The 20,694-nt window shown below is 39.5% G+C and overlaps 1 protein-coding gene across 1 annotated transcript in view; it reads left to right on the top strand.

Annotated features, from left to right (window-relative positions):
* The window catches only part of TMEM192 (transmembrane protein 192), a 144,198-nt gene extending 123,843 nt beyond the window's left edge, over positions 1–20,355 (top strand). Inside the window, exons 5-6 of the mRNA XM_082272598.1 lie at positions 14,337–14,439; positions 19,990–20,355. Of these exons, the coding sequence (XP_082128724.1) occupies positions 14,337–14,439; positions 19,990–20,143 (257 nt within the window). The 3' untranslated portion in view covers positions 20,144–20,355. The remainder of the gene's footprint in view (positions 1–14,336; positions 14,440–19,989) is intronic.
* The last annotated feature ends 339 nt before the right edge of the window (positions 20,356–20,694 follow it).

Genomic DNA, 20,694 nt, shown 5'->3' with positions numbered 1-20,694 from the left:
TATACATGTTTTGTGTGATCGTTCAAATACTTTTCAATTTTTTTATTTATTTTTTTTTAATTCCTGCAGATTTTAAAATATTTTTGGGTCTTGGATTGTAACTGACGCTTGCAAATATCTGTAAACATGTTGTGATATATGCTGACATATTTTATTCATACCAGAAAATACTGCTGTAAAAAATAATTAACTTACTTCCTAGCACTGCATGTGTGTGTGTGTATATACGTGTGTGTGTATGTATGTGTGTATATATGTGTAATATATTATATATATATATATATATACACAAGCCCGATTCCAAAAAAAGTTGGGACACTGTACAAATTGTGAATAAAAACCGAATGCAATGACGCGGAAGTTTCAAATTTCAATATTTTATTCAGAATACAACATAGATGACATATCAAATGTTTAAACTGAGAAAATGTATCATTTTAAGGGAAAAATAAGTTAATTTTAAATTTCATGGCATCAACACATCTCAAAAAAAGTTGGGACAAGGCCATGTTTACCACTTTGTGGCATCCCCTCTTCTTTTTATAACAGTCTGCAAATGTCTGGGGACTGAGGAGAAAAGTTGCTCACGTTTAGGAATAGGAATGTTGTCCCATTCTTGTCTAATACAGGCTTCTAGTTGCTCAACTGTTTTAGATCTTTTTTTGTCGCATCTTCCTCTTTATGATGCGCCAAATGTTTTCTATGGGTGAAAGATCTGGACTGCAGGCTGGCCATTTCAGTACCCGGATCCTTCTACGCAGCCATGATGTTGTAATTGATGCAGTATGTGGTCTGGCATTGTCATGTTGGAAAATGCAAGGTCTTCCCTGAAAGACGACGTCTGGATTGGAGCATATGTTGTTCTAGAACTTGGATATACCTTTCAGCATTGATGGTGCCTTTCCAGATGTGTAAGCTGCCCATGCTACATGCACTCATGCAACCGCATACCATCAGAGATGCTAGCTTCTGAACTGAGTGCACAAAACTTGGGTTGTCCTTGTCCTCTTTAGTCCGGATGACATGGCATCCCAGTTTTCCAAAAAGAACTTCAAATTTTGATTCGTCTGACCACAGAACAGTTTTCTACTTTTCCACAGTCCATTTTAAATGAGCCTTGGCCCAGAAAAAATGCCTGCGCTTCTGGATCATATTTAGAAATGGCTTCTTTTTTGGCCTATAAAGTTTTAGCCGGCAACGGCGAATGGCATGGCGGATTGTGTTCACCGACAATGTTTTCTGGAAGTATTGCTGAGCCCATGTTGTGATTTCCATTACAGTAGCATTCCAGTATGTGATGCAGTGCCGTCTAAGGGCTCGAAGATCACGGGCATCCAGTATGTTTTTCCAGCTTTGACCCTTACGCACAGAGATTGTTTCAGATTCTCTGAATCTTTGGATGATATTATGTACTGTAGATGATGATAACTTCAAACTCTTTGCAATTTTTCTCTGAGAAACTCCTTTCCGATATTGCTCCACTATTTTTCGCCACAGCACTTTAGGAATTGGTGATCCTCTGCCCATCTTGACTTCTGAGAGACACTGCCACTCCGAGAGGCTCCTTTTATACCCAATCATGTTGCCAATTGACCTAATAAGTTGCAAATTCATCTTCCAGCTGTTTCTTATATGTACATTTAACTTTTCCGGCCTCTTATTGCTACCTGTCCCAACTTTTTTGGAATGTGTCGCTCTCATGAAATCCAAAATGAGCCAATATTTGGCATGACATTTCAAAATGTCTCACTTTCAACATTTGATATGTTATTTATCTATATTGTATTGTGAATAAAATATAAGTTTGAGATTTGTAAATTAGTCTATTCCTTTTTTACTCACAATTTGTATGTGTCCCAACTTTTTTGGAATTGGGTTGTGTGTGTGTGTGTGTGTGTGTGCGTGTGCGTGTGTGTGTGTGTGTGTGTGTATGTATGTATATATATATATATATATATATAGTCAAAAGTATTGGGACACGTACCTTTTTAATGGCATCCCAATTCTTAGTCTCTAGGGTTCAATATTGAATTGGCCCACCATTTGCAGCTATAACACCTTCAACTCTTCTGGGAAGGCTATCCACAAGGTTTAGGAATGGTTGGCCATTCTTCCAGAAACGCACATTTGTGAGGTCAGGCACTGATATGGACAAGAAGGTTTGGCTCGTAGTCTCCACTCTAATTCATCCTAAAGGTGTTCTGTCGATGTTGAGATCAGACCAGTCAAGTTCTTTCACCCCAAAATCACTCATCCATGTCTTTATGGACCTTGCCTTGTGCACTGGTCCAAATCATTTGGTGGAAGGGGGGGGGGGGCTGATGATGTGGGGTTGTTTTTTAAGGGTTGGCTTGGCCCCTTAGTTCAAGCATACCAAGACATTTTGGACAATTTCATGCTCCTAACTTTTTGAGAACGATTTCTCTCAATTTCTCTCTGTTCCAACATGACTGCTCACCAGTGCACAAAGCAAGGTCCATAAAAACATGAATGAGCGAGTTTGGGGCGGAGGAACTTGACTGACCTACACAGGAACCCAAGGTACATTTTTATTTTGATTTTAATGATCTTTAAATTTGTTCTTAGATTCTAAGAATTATATGAGGACAATGTATTCTTCAGGTCATCAGTCTGTTTCGAGTCCATACCTCAACCCAATAGAACACCTTTGGGATGAATTAGAGCGGAGACTATGGACCAGGCCTTCTTGTCCAACATCAGTGCCTGACCACACAAATGCGCTTAACGTTTTATGCTATTTCAGATCTTCTGTAGAAATGCACTGACCACCGCCTGGCTGATGTTTCCTAGCTGATCCTGTTTGGTGAAGAAGCCAATTGTGCTGGATAGATTTTCCCAGCCAATTGCTATTGTTTCCCTAGGGGCAACCAGCGACCCCCCCCCCCTCCGTAAGCAAAAATAGCATCTTATTTGAGGCATCACATGTATGGATTTTGTTTAGTTTATCCATAAACATACTACTAATATGCCAATGGACATTACGTGGTACCAGGTAATGCATGCGACAGTAAACGCTCCTAAAGATCATTTGTACTGGTCTATGAAGATGAATGCATTCAGGTTTTTTATCAATTAAAATGGTAGCCAGCAGCTGGGAAAATCCAAGCTGTTGCAATTTTTTTATTTCTCTCTAGTGGGTTTGACTAAGAGATTTTGAGGAGGGCCTACAGATATTTGATCATAACCATATGGATTGGGAAATTCTTCACCAAAGAATTATGTTACTTTCAGGTGGAACAGAGGGATCAGCTAGCAAAGTGTTCATTTTTAAAATGATTAGACTTCCTTAAGATCTTTTCCCACATCAGGTTTAAATAGTAGCTCATCTTTGTTGTGTTCATGACCCTCATTGTTCCAATCAATTTTGTTTATTTGTTTGTTTTAAATTCTCTTTTGGTTTACTTTGATGTCTTTTAGCTGATTGTGTTTTTAGTTTTTGAACTTTGAAGGTTGTATTTTGTTGTTTTGCAAGTGAAAACCAACTGAGGCAAAGACAGAGTTTTAATTCTATGGGCTGCCTGACATCAAAGGCTCATTACTTTTACCTCTCATACATCCCTGGTGTTTAAAAGGAGAAGTGATCTTCCTTCATTTATTTCCATGGCCGATCCATGTCCTTCTCTATTTAAAAGGGCAAACATTTTACTAAGTAGTTGGCTTTTGTTATATATTGTGTTTGAAGTTGAGTCTTCCTCCCCAGTACTTGCTGTGCTTCATTGAAATTTGCTTTTAAGACTCAGGGTTTTTTCATTTGCTTCAAGATAAGTAGGCCAGATCAAGCTTATTTGAACTGAGCTATACAGCATACTAAGAATTAAAGAGTAGATTCAAGATAGCAAATTGCCTGTTTAGAAGAACCTTCTTTTGGCACCCATTTGCTCAATTCCACCTGCAAATCTTGCCTGGTTTTCCTCCAGCTTATAGAAGTTGGCATGGAATTTTCATAAATTGGAAGTTAGCTGTAATAAACCGCAAAAAGACGCGGACTAGAAAAATGTGGCAAAATATAAATTACTCCACTTAAGGATCCTTCTCCTGAATCCTATTCAGAATTACAATAACTGGTGATGTGGTGTAAGTTCTCTTTATATATATCAGGAAAAATCCACCAAGAAGAATTTTGATTACCTTTTGTGAAATAGGATAAAAGTAAGTGGAGAAATTGACCAGATCAATCATTATAATTGGAATAAACAGTTGGAATTGATATTTCCCCTTGGGAAACCTTTCAACCATTTATAAGTAGGCCTTATTCAGTATTGTAGAGCTATGATGTCCTTTGTTTGTGTTGCTTTTTTTTTATATGTTTAGCTGCTGTTTAGATTTTGGGAAAGTTTTAGACTGGCCATATTTTCAGAAGTGGTTTGAAAAATGCGAACATCAATAGCAATGTTTGGGTAATGTAGTTTATGGGAAGTAACAGAATCCAATTGAATGACACCTTGGATGTGCTGCAGATATCTTTATAGCATTTATTTAAATTAATCTTTCAAAAGAAACAGGAAAGACCATTTCTCTGCCCATGTGTTGATCTAAATGTTGTGCCAAGCAAGTTTTTCATTGACATCCAATACTGGAAACTGAGAGCAGACAGATCTTGCAGTCTCTTGTGCAGTCTGTTGATTTGCTCATTCACTATAGAGGGCAGTTGGGGATGATTGCTCCTTTAAATCCTGGCAGGTGCTCTGCACAGATTGTTCTTAGTAGGAGATTGGGCAGATTGTCTGGGTTAAACTCTGGTTCGACCGCATCTGGAGTATTCTGTTCAGTTCTGGTCGCCGGTCCTCAGGAGGGATGTGTTGGAGCTGGAGAGAGTCCAGAGAAGGGCAACTAAACTAATTAGGGGATTGGAGGACCTTAATTATGAAGAGCGTCTGCAATCACTTGATTTATTCTCCCTGGAGAAGAGACGCCTGAGAGGGGACATGATAGCATTTTATAAATACCTCAATGGTGACCTCAGCATAGAAAAAAAGCTATTCAGTCGCAAGGATTGCATGAGAACTCGAGGGCATACAATGTGATTTAGAGGAGAAGCGTTTTGACCTCAGGCAATGCATGTTGTTTTTTACTGTTAGGGCTACAAGATTGTGGAATTCTCTACCACAAGAGGTAGTTTCTGCGGGAAGTATGGCTACTTTCAAAAGACTCTTGGACGTACATCTCAAGGATCAGAACATTCAGGGGTATGAGAGATGATTACGGCCACAAACATCTACACAGGTTGAACTGGATGGACTATTGTCTTTATTCAACCTCAAATACTATATAACTATGTAACTTTTTCATATTATGCAGCTGTTCACCAAAGATAGACACTTATGCTCACAATGCACATACCTCTGCTAAAAAACAATTCAGAGGTGAGACATGTGACCGCATCCTATGCCTAACTTTCAGCAGCAGTTGGATAAAGATTTTTGATATCAAGGGAATAGCCGCAATACGAGCTTGCTTTAGAACCTGCCAAATAGACAATTCCCTTTTTAAAAGTAATGCATTAGCAGTGTATGCAGGCATGTGTAGACATTGGAGTTGATTTACTAAAGGCAAATAGACTCTTTAGTTTGCAAGGGAACTTTCCTCAGAGTATAGGGAATGAGTCAAGCTCTGCTGACTTCCATCATCCAATCAGATGCAAACAAAATGCTGATTTCTTTTCTTTTTTTTCTTGCATGTGATTGGGTATTCTTTCTGAAGTGAAATTTTACCACATTCACTATGTGAACTGCAACTTTTCGGGCAAGTGAGCAGCCTATTTGTCCTTAGTAAATCAACCCTATTGTCTTTTAATGTAGCTGAAAACTGCTGTCCTTTAACCACTTGCCGACCGCCTGCTGCAGATATACTGCGGCAGGCTGGCTCGGCTGTGCGAACTGCCATACTTGTACGGCGGTTTGCGGAAGAGCTCCTGGGGGCACGCTCCCACCCCCATTAGGCAGCGGGGAAGCCGATCCACAGGGCCGGCGGCCGCGATCACTCCCTGTGGAGAGAGAACAATGGCCTGCTGTTGTAAACACAGCAGACCGTTGTTCTCTCTGGAATTAACACAGAGCACCTGTGATTCTCCTATTTAGGATCACAGGTCTCTGTGTTGACTCCACAACCTGTGATTCTCCTATTTAGGATCACAGGTCTCTGTGTTGATTCCACAAGTCCCTCACCCATACAGTTATAAAACACCCCCTAGGCTCACACTTACCCCTTGGTCGCTCCTGGGTTAACTCCTTCCCTGTCAGTGTCATTATTACAGTAACAGTGCATATTGTTAGCACTGATTACTGTAGTAATGTCACTGGTCCCCCCAAAAGTGTCCAAAAATTTGATGTTTTACATTTTTTGGGAATTTATATAGTAGAAAGTGAAAAATATTTGTTTTTTTTTTTTTTCAGAATTGTCGCTCTTTTTTTGTTTGTAGCGCAATAAATAAAAATCGCACAGGTGATCAAATACCACCAAAAGAAATCTCTATTTGTGGAAAAAAAAAAGGAAATCAATTGAATTAGGGTACAGTGTCGTACGACCAGGCAATTGTCAGTTAAAGTAACGCAGTGCCGAATCACAAAAAATGGCCTTGTCATTAAGGGGGCAAGACCTTCCGGGGCTGAAGTGGTTAATGTCTCTGGCTTCCAATAAGCTTGCATACCAATGCTATATCCATAGAGTGTCCCCCTGTGCTTTATTTTTCTGCTTCTTTACTTTGGCTTTTCTGTTAATTAGTTTACCAATGTAGTTTCTATGAGATGCAAGGTTACTCAAGGCAATTCCACAAACAAGTTGTTCCCAAGGAACATTTTATTTTGTTTTTAATAAAATGATCTTTAAATTTATTCTTAGATTCTAAGAATTATATGCGGACAAAGTATTCTTCCAGGTCATCAGTCTGTTATTTGGCAGTTGGAAGATCTGTTGCCTTGAGGTACCTTTTGTGTAGAAGGTGACAGCCCGTTTCTTTCAAAGGATTTTTGTTCATACACATCTGCATTGGGAATACTTGCTTGTTTTGGACTATGGGAGGGGGGGAAAAGGGAGCATCTTAATAAGAAACAAAAATAATGTCCCAAAAACACCCAACTGAAGCAATTTGTCCCCTAAGGTTACCTGGCCATAGTGCAGAGATGTTGAGGAGGTATCTACACATTCAATATTGTTGCCCACTTTGTAACGGTCTGGATTGGGCATACATTGTCATATCATTTTATTGCATTAGCTTCCTATAAATGGCCTAATATTTTCAGGGAGTGTGGGCATTCTGAGTATTTCTTGTAATCTAGAAGCCCATGTAGGGGTGAACACTCATATAGAAATGAATGTGCGAATAACCCATGCACAGGATTTAGGATAATTCTTGAGGACAATAATCTCATTGTAGGTAATGCACTGTTGTGGTGTGTGTGTGTGGGGGGGTACATGTGCTTGTCTGTGGACAGTCTCAGATAACTCTATTATTACTATCACAGCAAAAGAATAATACAACCGCTCTTAAGAATCTATTGAAAAGCTACATTTGGACTTAATGTGGTGAACATCCGCATGATAAATGGGCCTCGGTATTTGCCAAATATCTTTATTCTTTTCATGGTAAACCCTTGTGTCCACAGACATTGCAAGCTGATGAAGACAAAAGCTTCCCTCTGTGAAATCCTAAATGTGTTTTAGTTAACCTAGACATTAACTGGCTGCATTTAAAATGTGTTTGAAACCTTTGTAAGCTTGCTCTTTTGTAAAAATGTCTGTTTTTTTGTTAACAAGGTTATTATCAATACATTTGTGAACACATTTCCGATACATATGAAATACGTGTGCTGCATTTGCCATGCATTTCAGGTGCTTTCCCATTGATACAAATCAAATTAAAAATGCGTGTGGTGCGTGCCTAAAAAGAACAAGCTACGTTCATAGAAACCACTTGCAGTTTCTATGGTAAAATCAAAATGCAAAAAAATAAATAAATACCAGCCGTATATTGTCAGATTTCATTGCCAATAAAGTGGACTTCGTTAATATCACAATTCACATAAATCAATTGGCCACGTATCATCATAACCAAATCACATTATTGTTTTGAGTAAACCAAATACCCCTTTCCTACCAGGAAAATGCAGTGGCTTAGTGGTGAGCACTTCGAGCTTGCAGCACTGGGGTTCCTGGTTCAGGACACTATCTGCTTGAAGTTTGCTTGTTCTCCTTGTGCCTGCAAATGTTTCATCTGATACTCTGGTCCCCTCCTCCCACCACACTCCAAAGGCATGATGATAAACTAATTGGCTGCTCTATAAATTGGCCTTGGTATGGGTATGTATGCATGTGAGATAAGGTCCTAACAGTATGTAAAGTGCTGCTGAAATTGTTGGTGCTTTATAAATTCCTTCAATTAATAAATTCGCCATCATGTGATGTAAAGCCTGGATAACTTGGATTACATGGTCGCAAGCTACCCTGTAAACTTCCAGTCAATACCTTCTGTAAATTAAAGTAAGCGGGTAAATACTTAACTTTTTTTTTTGGCTCGAGTGTTGAACTGTTTCCCTTTGGTTAATCTGGTCATAAAGGTATTCAATACGTTTGACTTTGTCAAATGCTTCCTTCCCCACTGAAAGCTGTGGTTCCTCTGGCTGGCTACTGCAGGACATGGTGAGAGGAAATGCAATGTGCAACGGATGAAACCAGTATTGAGATTACATTAACTTGAAGCTTATGACATTTTGCTAATTGGGTTTATATAATTATAAAATGATTTGCACTAAAATGTTATCTTGTCATGTATTTCTAAAATACATTAAGAGCCGGTCCACACTAGCGCGACTTGTCAGGCAACTTGTCAGCCTGACAAGTCGCGCTCCCTCGCGGTCCATTGACCGCTACAGGACCAGTTCTAATAGGAGCGACACAAGTCGCTCCCATTTAGAAAAAGGGTCCTGTACTACTTCGGGGCGACCTCGGAGCGACTTGCATAGACTTCCATTATGTGAAGTCCCTGCAAGTCGCTCCGAAGTCGTGGTGCGTGGTAATGCACAAGTCGCCCCCAAAGTAGTAAGGAGTCGTGTCGCCTTAGTGTGAACCGAAAATTAAAGAGGACTATTGTTTCTCATTTAAAAAAAAATAAAACTGTTGATTTGACTACCTTCAAATGATAAATAAATATAATAAGTATACACAGCTCTAAAGGTATCTACAGTGCCTACTGATAAAGGTGATATATTTAAATAAGAAGAGCGTTTAAAAAAAAAAGTACAACCTTGGAATCCATAGCTGATAGTATTTGCTTGTTCAAATAAGTTAAAAACACAATAATTTCTCTGGAGTGTACTTACTTTTTGACATGACTGTATATATTGAAGTTTTACCAGTCATCCTATACCTGCAGTTTGGTGCTGTTTTTGGGAGATTGCGTGGGTCTAAGCCAGCGACGCTGGCTAACTCTTGCTTGGAAGAAACCATTCTCTGCATTCGCATCACTCCACTCCAGCAATCCTTTGCTTGGCAGAGTGCCTTGTTCACCAACCTCTTTTTTAAAGGTTTTTGCTAGCTTAGCTAAGCAGATACTACATTTTCATTTTATTTTGTATGAGATTTAATTTTAAGGACTTTTAGGGATTTCAGATTTCATCGTGGATTTTTGGTAAAATTTGTTAGCCAGAGTAAAGTGGATTTTCTTCTTTTCCTGCCAATAACTTTGAAATTCTTCGAGTAGACTGCACAGATGTGGTCCTTCAGAAAGAATTAGATTGCAGAAGTAAACCTTTCTTCTTCATGTTGGAGGTTGGGGGTTATGAAGAATGAGGACATTTTTAAATCATCTCATCTTTAGAACCAGTGTAGAAGTTTTGAAAATAATGGAGAGTATATTAAAGTGTATTTTTAGGCAAAACCATTTTTTAAAATTTAGATTGAGTGGAAAATTATTGGAAAACTTCTTAATGTTATTCAGAACCCCATTAGAAGGATTTCCTCTTACTTCATAAATGAAAGCCAATAAATCTATTTCGACTCTACAATTTGGTCTGAAGCTCCTTCTATTGGTATTGGGTTTTTTTTTTTTTTTTCTGAAAAATGTTTAACCTGACAAGTATTTTTACGTTTTTTCTTTTTTTTTTTTTTTATATAAAGGTACAATGATTGGCAAGATCATGTACTACTATAGGTGAATGAGAGTTAATACAGACTATTTGCAAAGTCGATCATTTTCCTTATAGGAGATTTAATTGATTGGGATAAAAACTGGAGTGTTATATTGCACAGAATTTATATAGCGCCAACAGTTTACACAGTGCTTTACAATGTAGAGGGGGACAGTACGATTACAATACAGTTCAATACAGAAGAAATGGGACCCTGCTCATGGAGCTTACAATCTAAAGAAGTACATTTTTTATATGACTGGACAGCCCCACCTTTCAGAAATGATCATCAGAACCATCACTGGATTTTTTTCTTACTTGGCATTGTCAATACTGCTATTTTCCCATGATGCCTAATACAAATTAATTTATATCCATGTTTTCTCTTTTGACTGCAACTTGAGGTTCTCTTCTTTTCTCAATTTATTTATTTTTACATGTAAGAAGAAGATTAGTTTGTCAAAACCTAATAATTTCACATATTAAAACTGATGAACAAAAGTTCAGTTAGCAACTACTGATTTTTCTCCTTTTTAATGCCCCTTTTATTAGATAAATATTGTTTTTTTGAAGGTTGACACATTTGTGATTTCAACAAATCAATGCCTTCAATCATCACATCTGGCTTGAACACACATTTACTTGGCAGAAAACATTTCCTAATTAGGCAAGATAATCGTATTTTTCTTTTTCCTTCCGATGCAGTCTGTGTGAGTTCTCTTTATGGCTGCTGCTCATATTGGTTTCATGGATGCACTTAAAGAAGCAAACACGTCTCCTCTAAAATGTAGCTTACAATGGAGGAGGTGGGAAGGACCACCAGCAAATGTCCTGACATTGACTTGTCTAATTACTTTACAACCTGCTGTTTGATATTCGTGTGCTTCTGTGGGGGAGTCATTGTGAGTTGCATGGTTTGAGTCATATACTCTGTTCCCAAACAAGCAGGTGGTCTGTAAGAACAATGGTTGAGAGCTGTATGGTCTTCACAAAGGAGGACAGAAAGGCCTTAAAGGGACAGCGTATACGAGGACCATATATAGGGCAGTGCTGTGTTGTTCCCATGGGTGTAGTTAAGCAAGCTTAAAAGAGTTGTAAAATCAGAAGGTTTTTTTATCTTAATGCATTCTATGCATTAACATAAAAAGCCTCCTGTGTGCAGCAGACCCCCTAATACTTACCTGAGTCCCATCTCTATCCAGCGATGTCCACAACTGTCTCTGCCCTCCGGGTCTCCCATCCTCATTGGCTAAGACACAGAAGCGGCACCATTGGCTCCCGTTGCTGTCAATCAAAGCCAGTTAGCCAATGAGAAAAGAGAGGGGGGCAGGGCTGAACCGCAGCTCCGTGTCTGAAAGGACACCGGGGGCTGTGACTCGAGGCTCGGGTTCCCCCCATATCAAGCTGCTTGCTGTGGGGGCGCTCAAAAGTAGGGAGGGGCCTGGAGCGCAAAAAGGTACCCGAGAAAAGTAAGCTCTGGGCTGCTCTGTGCAAATCCAACTGCACAGAGCAGGGGAGTATAACATGTTTATTATTTTTATTGAAGAAAAAACAAGACTTTACAATCCATTTAATAAACCAAAATCAAACGTGCTTGTCTGCTTTCAACAGTATATACATATTGAATGATTATATACTAATCCTTTTTCTAGATTATTATTTTTTTTTTGACTTGCTGAATTTTCAAATTTGATGCAGACTGCCTTGACCTGATATAAAAAAATATTTCCTTCAAGGATTGATCTTTTCAACACCTAAATTGTGAACTATATAATGTTGGTGCCTTTTTTTTCTCTTTCGTATCGTCTTAAAAAAAACTATTTCTGGTTGCAAAGGGCAAGCATAAGAAACAAACTATTCAGAGAAAGGGAATACAATAAGACACGTGGCCACTCACTAAAACTAGAGGAAAATCGGTTTAACCTTAAAATACATAGAGGGTTCTTCACTGTAAGAGCAGTAAGGATGCTGAATTCTCTTCCACAAGCAGTTGTATCAGCAGGGAGCATCGATAGTTTCAAAAAACTATTAAACGGGCACCTTAAAGACCACAACATACAGGGGTATACAATGTACGGTTAACAGCAAACACACACACACACATCATAGGTTGAACTGGATGGATAGATGTCTTTTTTCGACCTCACTAGAGCTGGAGCTCTGATGAAGGGAGCTTGACTCCCGAAACGCGTTAGCGGTCCTATCTACAAGGACATGTTCCAGTTCACGTGTGGTGGATTCTTGTAACATGATTTTAACAATCTTCATGTCTGTGAGTATGCATTTGGCATTTATTAAAACTTTTTATTAACGGTGACCACGGGTAATGAACTAGGTGTTTGGGTGTTTGCGCCTCCTTTTTTCTTTTCTTTCATAACCTTTCCTGTGTGCCTTACTGTAACGCTCTCTGTAATCCTCACACTATAAGCTCCCTGTAACACAAGCATTAACACTAAAGCTGCCATAGATGGATTTAAATTTGATCTGTTCAGCAGGGACATGCTGAATTTTGATCCATCTATAGCTGTTCCCATTCATAAGAAATTGAACGAATGATCCACTTCTGATGAACTGGATTGTTGGATTATTTTAATTTAAACAATGCATGCAGCGCTGATCAGTGTATTCTGGCTGTGGGGGGAGTCCCACTCCCAGAATACAATGACACAGTAGGGAGGATTCCCGCATTACCTTGAATGTGTGGATGGGGGAATCGGTTTCAGTTTTCTTCGCTCAGCTCTCTGGCTGAACCAAAAAAATCTTGGCAATGTATGGCCAGCTTAACCACTTTACCACCGGAGGATTTTGCTGTCTTACGTCCAGGCCACTTTTTGCGATTCGGCACTGTGCGACTTTAACTGACAATTGCGCGGTCGTGCGATGCCATACCCAAATGAAATGTACGTCCTTTTTTCCCCACAAACAGAGCTCTCTTTTGGTGGTATTTGATCACCTATGCTATTTTTACTTGTTGTGCTATAAACAAAAAAAGAGCGTAAATTTTGAAAAAATATTTTTCACATTTTTTTTATATGAAATTCCCCCCCAAAAAATGTAAAAATCTAAATTTTTTTAAAATTTTTGTCCAATTTGTTTTCTGCTACCTATGTTTGGTAAAAAAAAATCACAATAAGCATATTTTGATTGGTTTGCGCAAAAGTTATTGCGTTTACTAACTAAGTGAAAGATTTCTGTAATTTTTAGTGTTTTTTTTTTTAATGAGAAATGGCGGCGATATGCGATTTTTTTTTTTTTTTCTTTTTATGGGACTGCGACATTGCGGCAGACAGATCGGACCCTTGTCTGACATTTTTGACACTTTTGGGGCACCAGTGACATTTCTATAGTAATCAGTGCTATAAATATGCACTGTTACTGTAAAAATGACACTGGCAGGGAAGGGTTTAATTTTATTGGAGAGGGAGGGGTTAATGTATGCCTAACGTGTGTGGGGGGAGGTGACTGAGTGACACAGGCACAGACCGCATGTTCAGCTATGCTGAACCCTGCAATCTGTCACTGTTTGTCACTTAGGAGATCCGCCCGCTTTGTTTACACAAGCGGGCGGATCTCCAGACTCGATTCCCCGACGATCGGGGAAGAGCGGCGGTGATCACCGCCGCTCCTCCCCTGGCCCGACTCCCGCTGTGACTGAAAACAGCAGAAGCGAGCCTCCGGCGGCGCCCGAGTGCCGCCCAGAAGGGGAGGAGTCCAGCGAGGTAGGTCTACAACGCTGGACGGAATTGAGCCACTTTGCCGCAGTGCAGTCAACGTGACTGGTCGGCAAGTGGTTAAAATAGAACTATAGGCAATTTTTTTTTTCCCATTTTGGATAGAGCAAAGGCGGGTATAACCCCTGGGCAGGATACTTGGCACTGACGTCTCACTGCTGTGCAATTTTTTGGTTGCCAGCAGCTGCTTATATGAGGTTTTTTACTTGTTCATTTGCTTTTATGTGGCTTTTACCTTTGCAATAAATTTACTACACTGTGAGACTCCTTCTGGGCTCTGAGTGAGCTTATTTATTCTCTGCTGGACTACTGGTTACAACTGTCTGCGGGATTGATCCACTGCTATACTTCCAGGTGGATTTACATATATATTTAAAAAAAAAATGTACTGCAAAATAACCCGAACCAATGTACAAATAAACTGTAGCTTTAATATTTGACTTTCTGCTTTTTTTTTTTGTAGTGCATATATGCAAGTTTAATAGAAGGAAACCTGATGCAGATATTATTGAAGAAGCAAGGAAACATGATTGTGTACCTGACCCCTTACCAGGGATTGGATTCAGGTAACCAGCTCCACAAACTTTTCTTTGTTTTGAACTTGCCTTGGGGTTTTGGGATTTGGGACACGGGATTTTGGATCAAAGATTTGACCTCTGTAGAATCTTGCTAGCAAAAAAATGTTTCTGTACATATATTCAATTTTTATTCAGCCTAACAAACTTGCAGATACACCTGGCACCAGCTTTATTTTGGGGAAACCATAGCAGTGACCTGGGAATATATTTGGTTGGCCAGGGATACCTGCAGATTGCCGTACCACCACAAGAGATGTTGGTGCGGCTATCTCCCCTGCTGTGCTATTGTATTCTGACAGGGGGGAACACAATGATCAGCGCCCGCATCCATGGGCTGGCAGCATTGATTGAATGCTGGTTCTTCACCATGCCCGTTCGATAGAAGCTAGTTGTGTAACTGGCTTCTGTCGAACAGGCAGCTGTACACACTGACAATGTCAGCAGATTCCTGCTGAACCGGACGATTTTCAGATCGTGTGTACCCAGCATAAGAGGGTTTACTTTTTTGTGTTTATAGTTTACTACTAGGCTGACTTCAGTCATTTTTAACTTCTAGATGTGCAAAGGTGGATTCCATATCCAGCACCCTATGGCTAAACATGGATGCTTTTTATAATGCTTTAGCTAGGATTGGACCGAAAATAATCGTATGCAACATTGGATACCATTGTTTTTGCTGTCAGAGATTTTCCAACTTCAGGCCACTGGGCATCTATAGAAGGTATCTTGGCTTTAAGCTTTAAGCCTATAGACTATTTTGGGTTGAACAAAAATAAAAAGCTGATCGCTCAGTTCGTAGCCACTGTACTAACAATTTGATGTTAGAACAGCGATCTCCCCTGCTGTTATATTGTGTTAGGACAGGGGGACAGCTGTCGACTGTTTCGATTGAACTGGCCGATGCCGCCCTACATTTTTGGCCTGTGTACGGCGCTTTAGATATGATGTTTCAGAGCAATGTTCTTCTGTACTTTCTTTTATAGTTTTGGCTGGACCTGGAACGATTTGCTATCTCTAAAAAAAAGTTGATCAATTCTCTCCTTCTCCTGGCCATAGTTATACACAATTACAGTACTTGTGCATGAGTCCTCTTGAAATTAAAACCCATAGATTCTTTCATTTTTTAGAAGCCTTATCTGAGTTATTAAAATATTTTTTGAACTGTTGCTCTGACAGACTTCTGCAGAAAGCAATTTTCCATTGAAGAGGTATAAAGCGGTTGGTTGGGCTACATTGTTTACATGTGAAAAATAGGTTCTCAAATACCCAAGTTTAAAACCAAAGCTGAACATAAATATATTGTGGCCATTAGTGTCACAATTTGCTACTACACACCATTCTAGAGATCATTAATTTTACTCCAATTTGGTTTTGCAGACCTGAACAGTACAGGACATGACAATATATATAAATTAAGTAATATATCAATACCATGGGAAGAATCGTATTTCAGCATGTTAGAAAAACAAAATGGTACAGTGCTAGGTTTTAAATTTTGAGTAAGTTTATTTTTCAGAATAATCCTGGGCAAATAAGGGCTTCGTATCATGCCACTGGCTGCAGATTTGATCATATGAAGGGATGACCTTGGTATAGGCAGGGGAGCACTGGGACTATTGGTAGACACCCAAGCACCTAGCCATTAAGCAGTGGATACATTTAAGGGTCCTTTCACACTATCCGCTGTCCGGTGCAGTCCGTTCTCTGCTCAGCAGGGATCGATCCGCCGGTCCCCGCTGAGCAGGCAGGTGACAGCTCCGTCTCCACACTGTGTGCGGAGAAAGAGCTGTCAGGTCCCCGTTGTTCTCTATGGGGGAATCGGATGAGAACGGACCGCCTGTCCGTTCTCATCCGATCGGCCAGACGGATGGAAAATAGGGTTTCCATCCGTCCGGATTTGACAAAAAGGATCGGATGTCAGCGGATGTGTCTCCGCTGACATCTGATGCCCCATAGAGATGTATGGTGCATCCATTCAGATCTGCCTGACAAACTGACAGGCGGATCTGAACGGGTCCGCAAGTGTGAAAGGGGCCTTACTGTGAAAGAAAGCATGGTCACAGCAGTTAGGGAATGTAGTTACAAGGTAGGTATTGCCTTAAAGATTGTAGTTTATAGCAATATTTATTTGTCATATAAAATGGGTTGTGAAAGAAAATGCTTTGTGAACCAAATATGATGTATTGAATAAAAAGGGAAATGAAATACTTTGTCCTCATCTTTAAGAATCTTGTCATTCATCTTTCTTTAACTTTCCTAGCGGTATTCCCGAGTGTGACTTGGGGTTAGATTTTAGTGCCAAAAGCGGTAACCCCGAGTCACACTCGGGGTAGCGCTAGGAAGATCGCTGGATGCTGGAGGAGGTTTTACTTACCTTTTCTCCGGGATCCAGCGAAGACTGCGAGCGGTGTGCGGCGGCGGAGCTTCCTCCCGATCGTCTGCAAGCCCCGGCTTCCGTCTCCGGCGACGTGACGTTCGCCGGGGGGTGGAACCGGCGGCAAATTCAAATGTAAAATGCACCAAACACACTGATATCGTTCAAAATAAAATAAAATCACATTACATTACCCCCCAGTGCCCTTTCCTGCAGTTTTACTGTACTTTTTATGTAAATATATGTATATATATATATATATATATACATATATATATACAGTATATATATATATATATATATATATATATATACGTATATATATACATATATATATATATATATATATATATATATATATATATATATATACACACACACACACACATATTATATATATATATATATATATATATATATATATATATATATATATATATATATATATATATATATACACGTGTATATATATATATACACGTAATTCTTGTGAATGAGCAGCCCAAACCAACTGTATACATTATATATATATATATATATATATATATATATTTATATATATATATATATATAATATATATATATATAATATATGTATACATACATATATATATATATATATATATATAATATGTATAATAAATGTATACAGTTGGTTTGGGCTGCTCATTCACAAGAATTACATGCTTTCAGCACCTAAAATAATGGTACCGCTTTCAGCACCTAAAATCCAAAAGAATCATACCGCCAGGGAGGTTAAAAAAATAATCAGGATCAGAATATGGAAGTTTGCATGCAGGTACAAGCCCAAACACAATGCCCTTTTTATTCCTTCATACTATTTAGTGAGCCACTGACCCTGGTTTAAGCAGGTGCTTAGTTAGCGTCTTGACACCTGATGCATTTCATACTTGCAGCAATCAAGGGAACAAAGAAAAAATAATTCTAATAGTTTACACCTTCAAAAGAAAAAAAAAATCAGTTTCTGTATGTTGATCTTGTAAGGTTCCCTCTTAACAAGTGAACCAGTATGGTCAATTGCAGAACAAGTTAGAATCTAAAGCCCCGTACACACGTACCGATGGTCGGCATACAAATGTTCCTCTTTTCTCCCCGGGATGTCGGTGTCTGCTGAAAAGTGCAAAGACAGCACAAGGACAGCACAAGAATTTTGTCCGCCGACTGCAGAAGTGATGTCATGTAATGGTTAACTTTCCCTGTGTTTTCTATTTTCTGAGCATGCCCAGTCTTGCAAATCTGCGGTCTGTCGGCCGAATTGAGTACTGACAGGCGAACAATCGTCCGTTCTGGTGTCGGCATACAAATATTTTCATGTTTGCAAGAAAGACTTTTGTCCGCGGATTGTGCGCAGACATCTGTCGGAGGCACCATACTAACACGCGTACAATCGGCAGATCCTTCGTCCACCGACGTTTGTATGCCGACGATCGGTACGTGTGTACGGGCCTTTAGAAGCAAGGCATACCACCAAAATGAGTCTTTATTCTGATGGATGCACAACAGAGAGAATGTAAAATGGTTTTCCTTTTTATAGGAAATTAAAGCAAGCCTTGTGGCTTGCCCTTAATTACAACATATTTAGTATAACAGATAAAACAGAAACATTTACATACAAACTTACTAAGCAAGCAAGGTTTAGCAAGAAACCGTACTATACAGGTGCATCTCATCAATTAAAATATCCTCAAAAAGTTAATTTATTTCAGTAATTCAATTCAAAAAGTGAAACTCATATATTTTATATAAATGCGTTACACACGGCATGATATATTCCAAGCATTTCTTTCTTTTAATTTTGATAATTATGACTTACAGCTAGTGAAAACCCAAAATTCAGTAACTCAGAAAACTAGAATATTTCATAAGACCAATTAAAAAAAGCATTATTAATACAGAAATGTTGGCTCACTGAAAAGTATGTCCACGTGCAGCATAGTATGCACTCCATACTTGACCCGGGCTCTTATTGCATGAATTATTGCATTAATGCGACGTGGCATGGAGGCTATCAGCCTCCTGGCACTGCCCAGGTTTCTTTGATTGCGGCCTTCAGCCTGTCTGCATTGTTGGGTCTAGTGTCTCTCATCTTCCTCTTGAGAATACACCACAGATTTTCTATGGGTTTTAGGTCAAGCGAGTTTGCCATTCACACTGGAGCCGGTCACAATCTCCTGACATGCTAATTGGATGCAGGAAAACCTGCATCATATTCGTATTCGCATCAAAATAGTGTGAACCCAGCCTTAGAGTAGATTAGACCTCACTTTGGGAGATTTATTTTAGCTTCTGTTTTGTCTCGGGCACAAAAAGTGAAAAGAACTTCAAAGAATTGTAGTATAGTGCCCATTCCCTTAGCTTGCTCAGTTGCAGATACAGGCCCCTTTAACTTCCTTTTCCACAACTCCTTGGTTCCTGGACACATTTGGGAAGATATGTCAGAGGTCGCTTGACAAGGGATCTGCAGCCAGGTAAGAGGCCCACCACTCTCAGAACCAACATGTGGTTAGCAAGGCCACAGCCTAATAGCACCCAGCTTCTCTGGAAGATGCAGCTACTCTGGGAAGGACTAGCCCCAACTGCCACCAGATTTCTGCAGTTCCAGGTGCCACCCCCATACCTCCTCCCCAAAGTGTCCTTTGGCCTGGGATCCCTTCAGTTGTTCACGTGTGTTGTCAGAACTACCTTGGACTCCACTGAGAGGAGGGATGTTTATAATGATAAGCACTGTAAATGTATGTATGTGTTATAATGATGAGTAGCTGTATTCTCTTTTGTTTTGTTTAAGTAATGGTTCTCGGCTTTGTTCCTTTAGAGTCTTACAGAGACTATGCTATGCAGCCATGTTAACCTAAATGAGCTACAGAGACATTGCTGTGAAGAGTCCATGTTCGTGCAGCTTTCATAATCTGTTTTGTATTATTCTGCTAATGATTTTAATGTGTCTGATCATTTTGGCCAATTACCGAGCCTGTCAATATAGGCATATTCAATATAAAAGGGTTAGGGTCACTTTATTTAGCAAATGAAATGGTTGTGTGTCACTATAAGACCTCTTTAATTTTACACATCGTGGGTTTATGTACATGTTCAATGTCCTAACATGGCAGCTTTATTTATATATATATATGTATACATTTTTTTAGGTACAAATCTGATTTAGAAGAAGTGATTGAAAAACAAGGTGAAGAAATAGTGCATCTTAAGCGTCATAATGAAGATGTTTGTAAGATGCTACTCTCCGTGATGGCAGAGCTACGCAATGCACAGGCATCGCAGCAAGGAATCAAAACAGACTGAGGATTTTTTTTTTATTTCAGTGTCCTACTGAGTCTCACGAAGTTGATTTTCAAGATCACCAATGATGGACTTATTTTCTGCTGCTCTGGGTTTTACAGTTTAGTGACTTTCTTGCTGGTGATCATGCTTATGTGCATGGCATGTAATCCTGTAAATATACTCAAATAATTTTGTACTGGTGAGTGTCAAAAATATTTGACAGTATCTTAATCCTCTTTCGGAACTAATCAGTATTCTCTACACTGTGAATATGGAGACACACTTGCTGTATAGGTAAAAAAAAAAAAAAAAAAATGCAAAGTGCAAACATGTGACTGGAAAAAGGAAACTTGTATTTCTTCACTTAAAGCTGAGTTCCAGACGTTTTTGTGTTTACAAAAAGTGTAGCTGCTGACTTTGAATAAACACACACTTACCTGTCCCATGATCCAGCGATGCGGCCGGCGGGAGCTTCAGTTCTCTCCCTCTCCTCTCCACCGGTATCCCAAATGTGGGCACCTGGCTGTGACCGCTTGCCGCTTCACAGCCGGGTGCGCACTGCACATGCGCGA

This window comes from Pelophylax lessonae, assembly GCF_965119305.1.
Source record: "Pelophylax lessonae genome assembly, chromosome: 1".
NCBI lineage: Eukaryota > Metazoa > Chordata > Amphibia > Anura > Ranidae > Pelophylax > Pelophylax lessonae.
The sequence above is the reverse complement of the archived record's forward strand: the minus strand, read 5'-3'. Positions and strand labels throughout refer to the sequence as shown.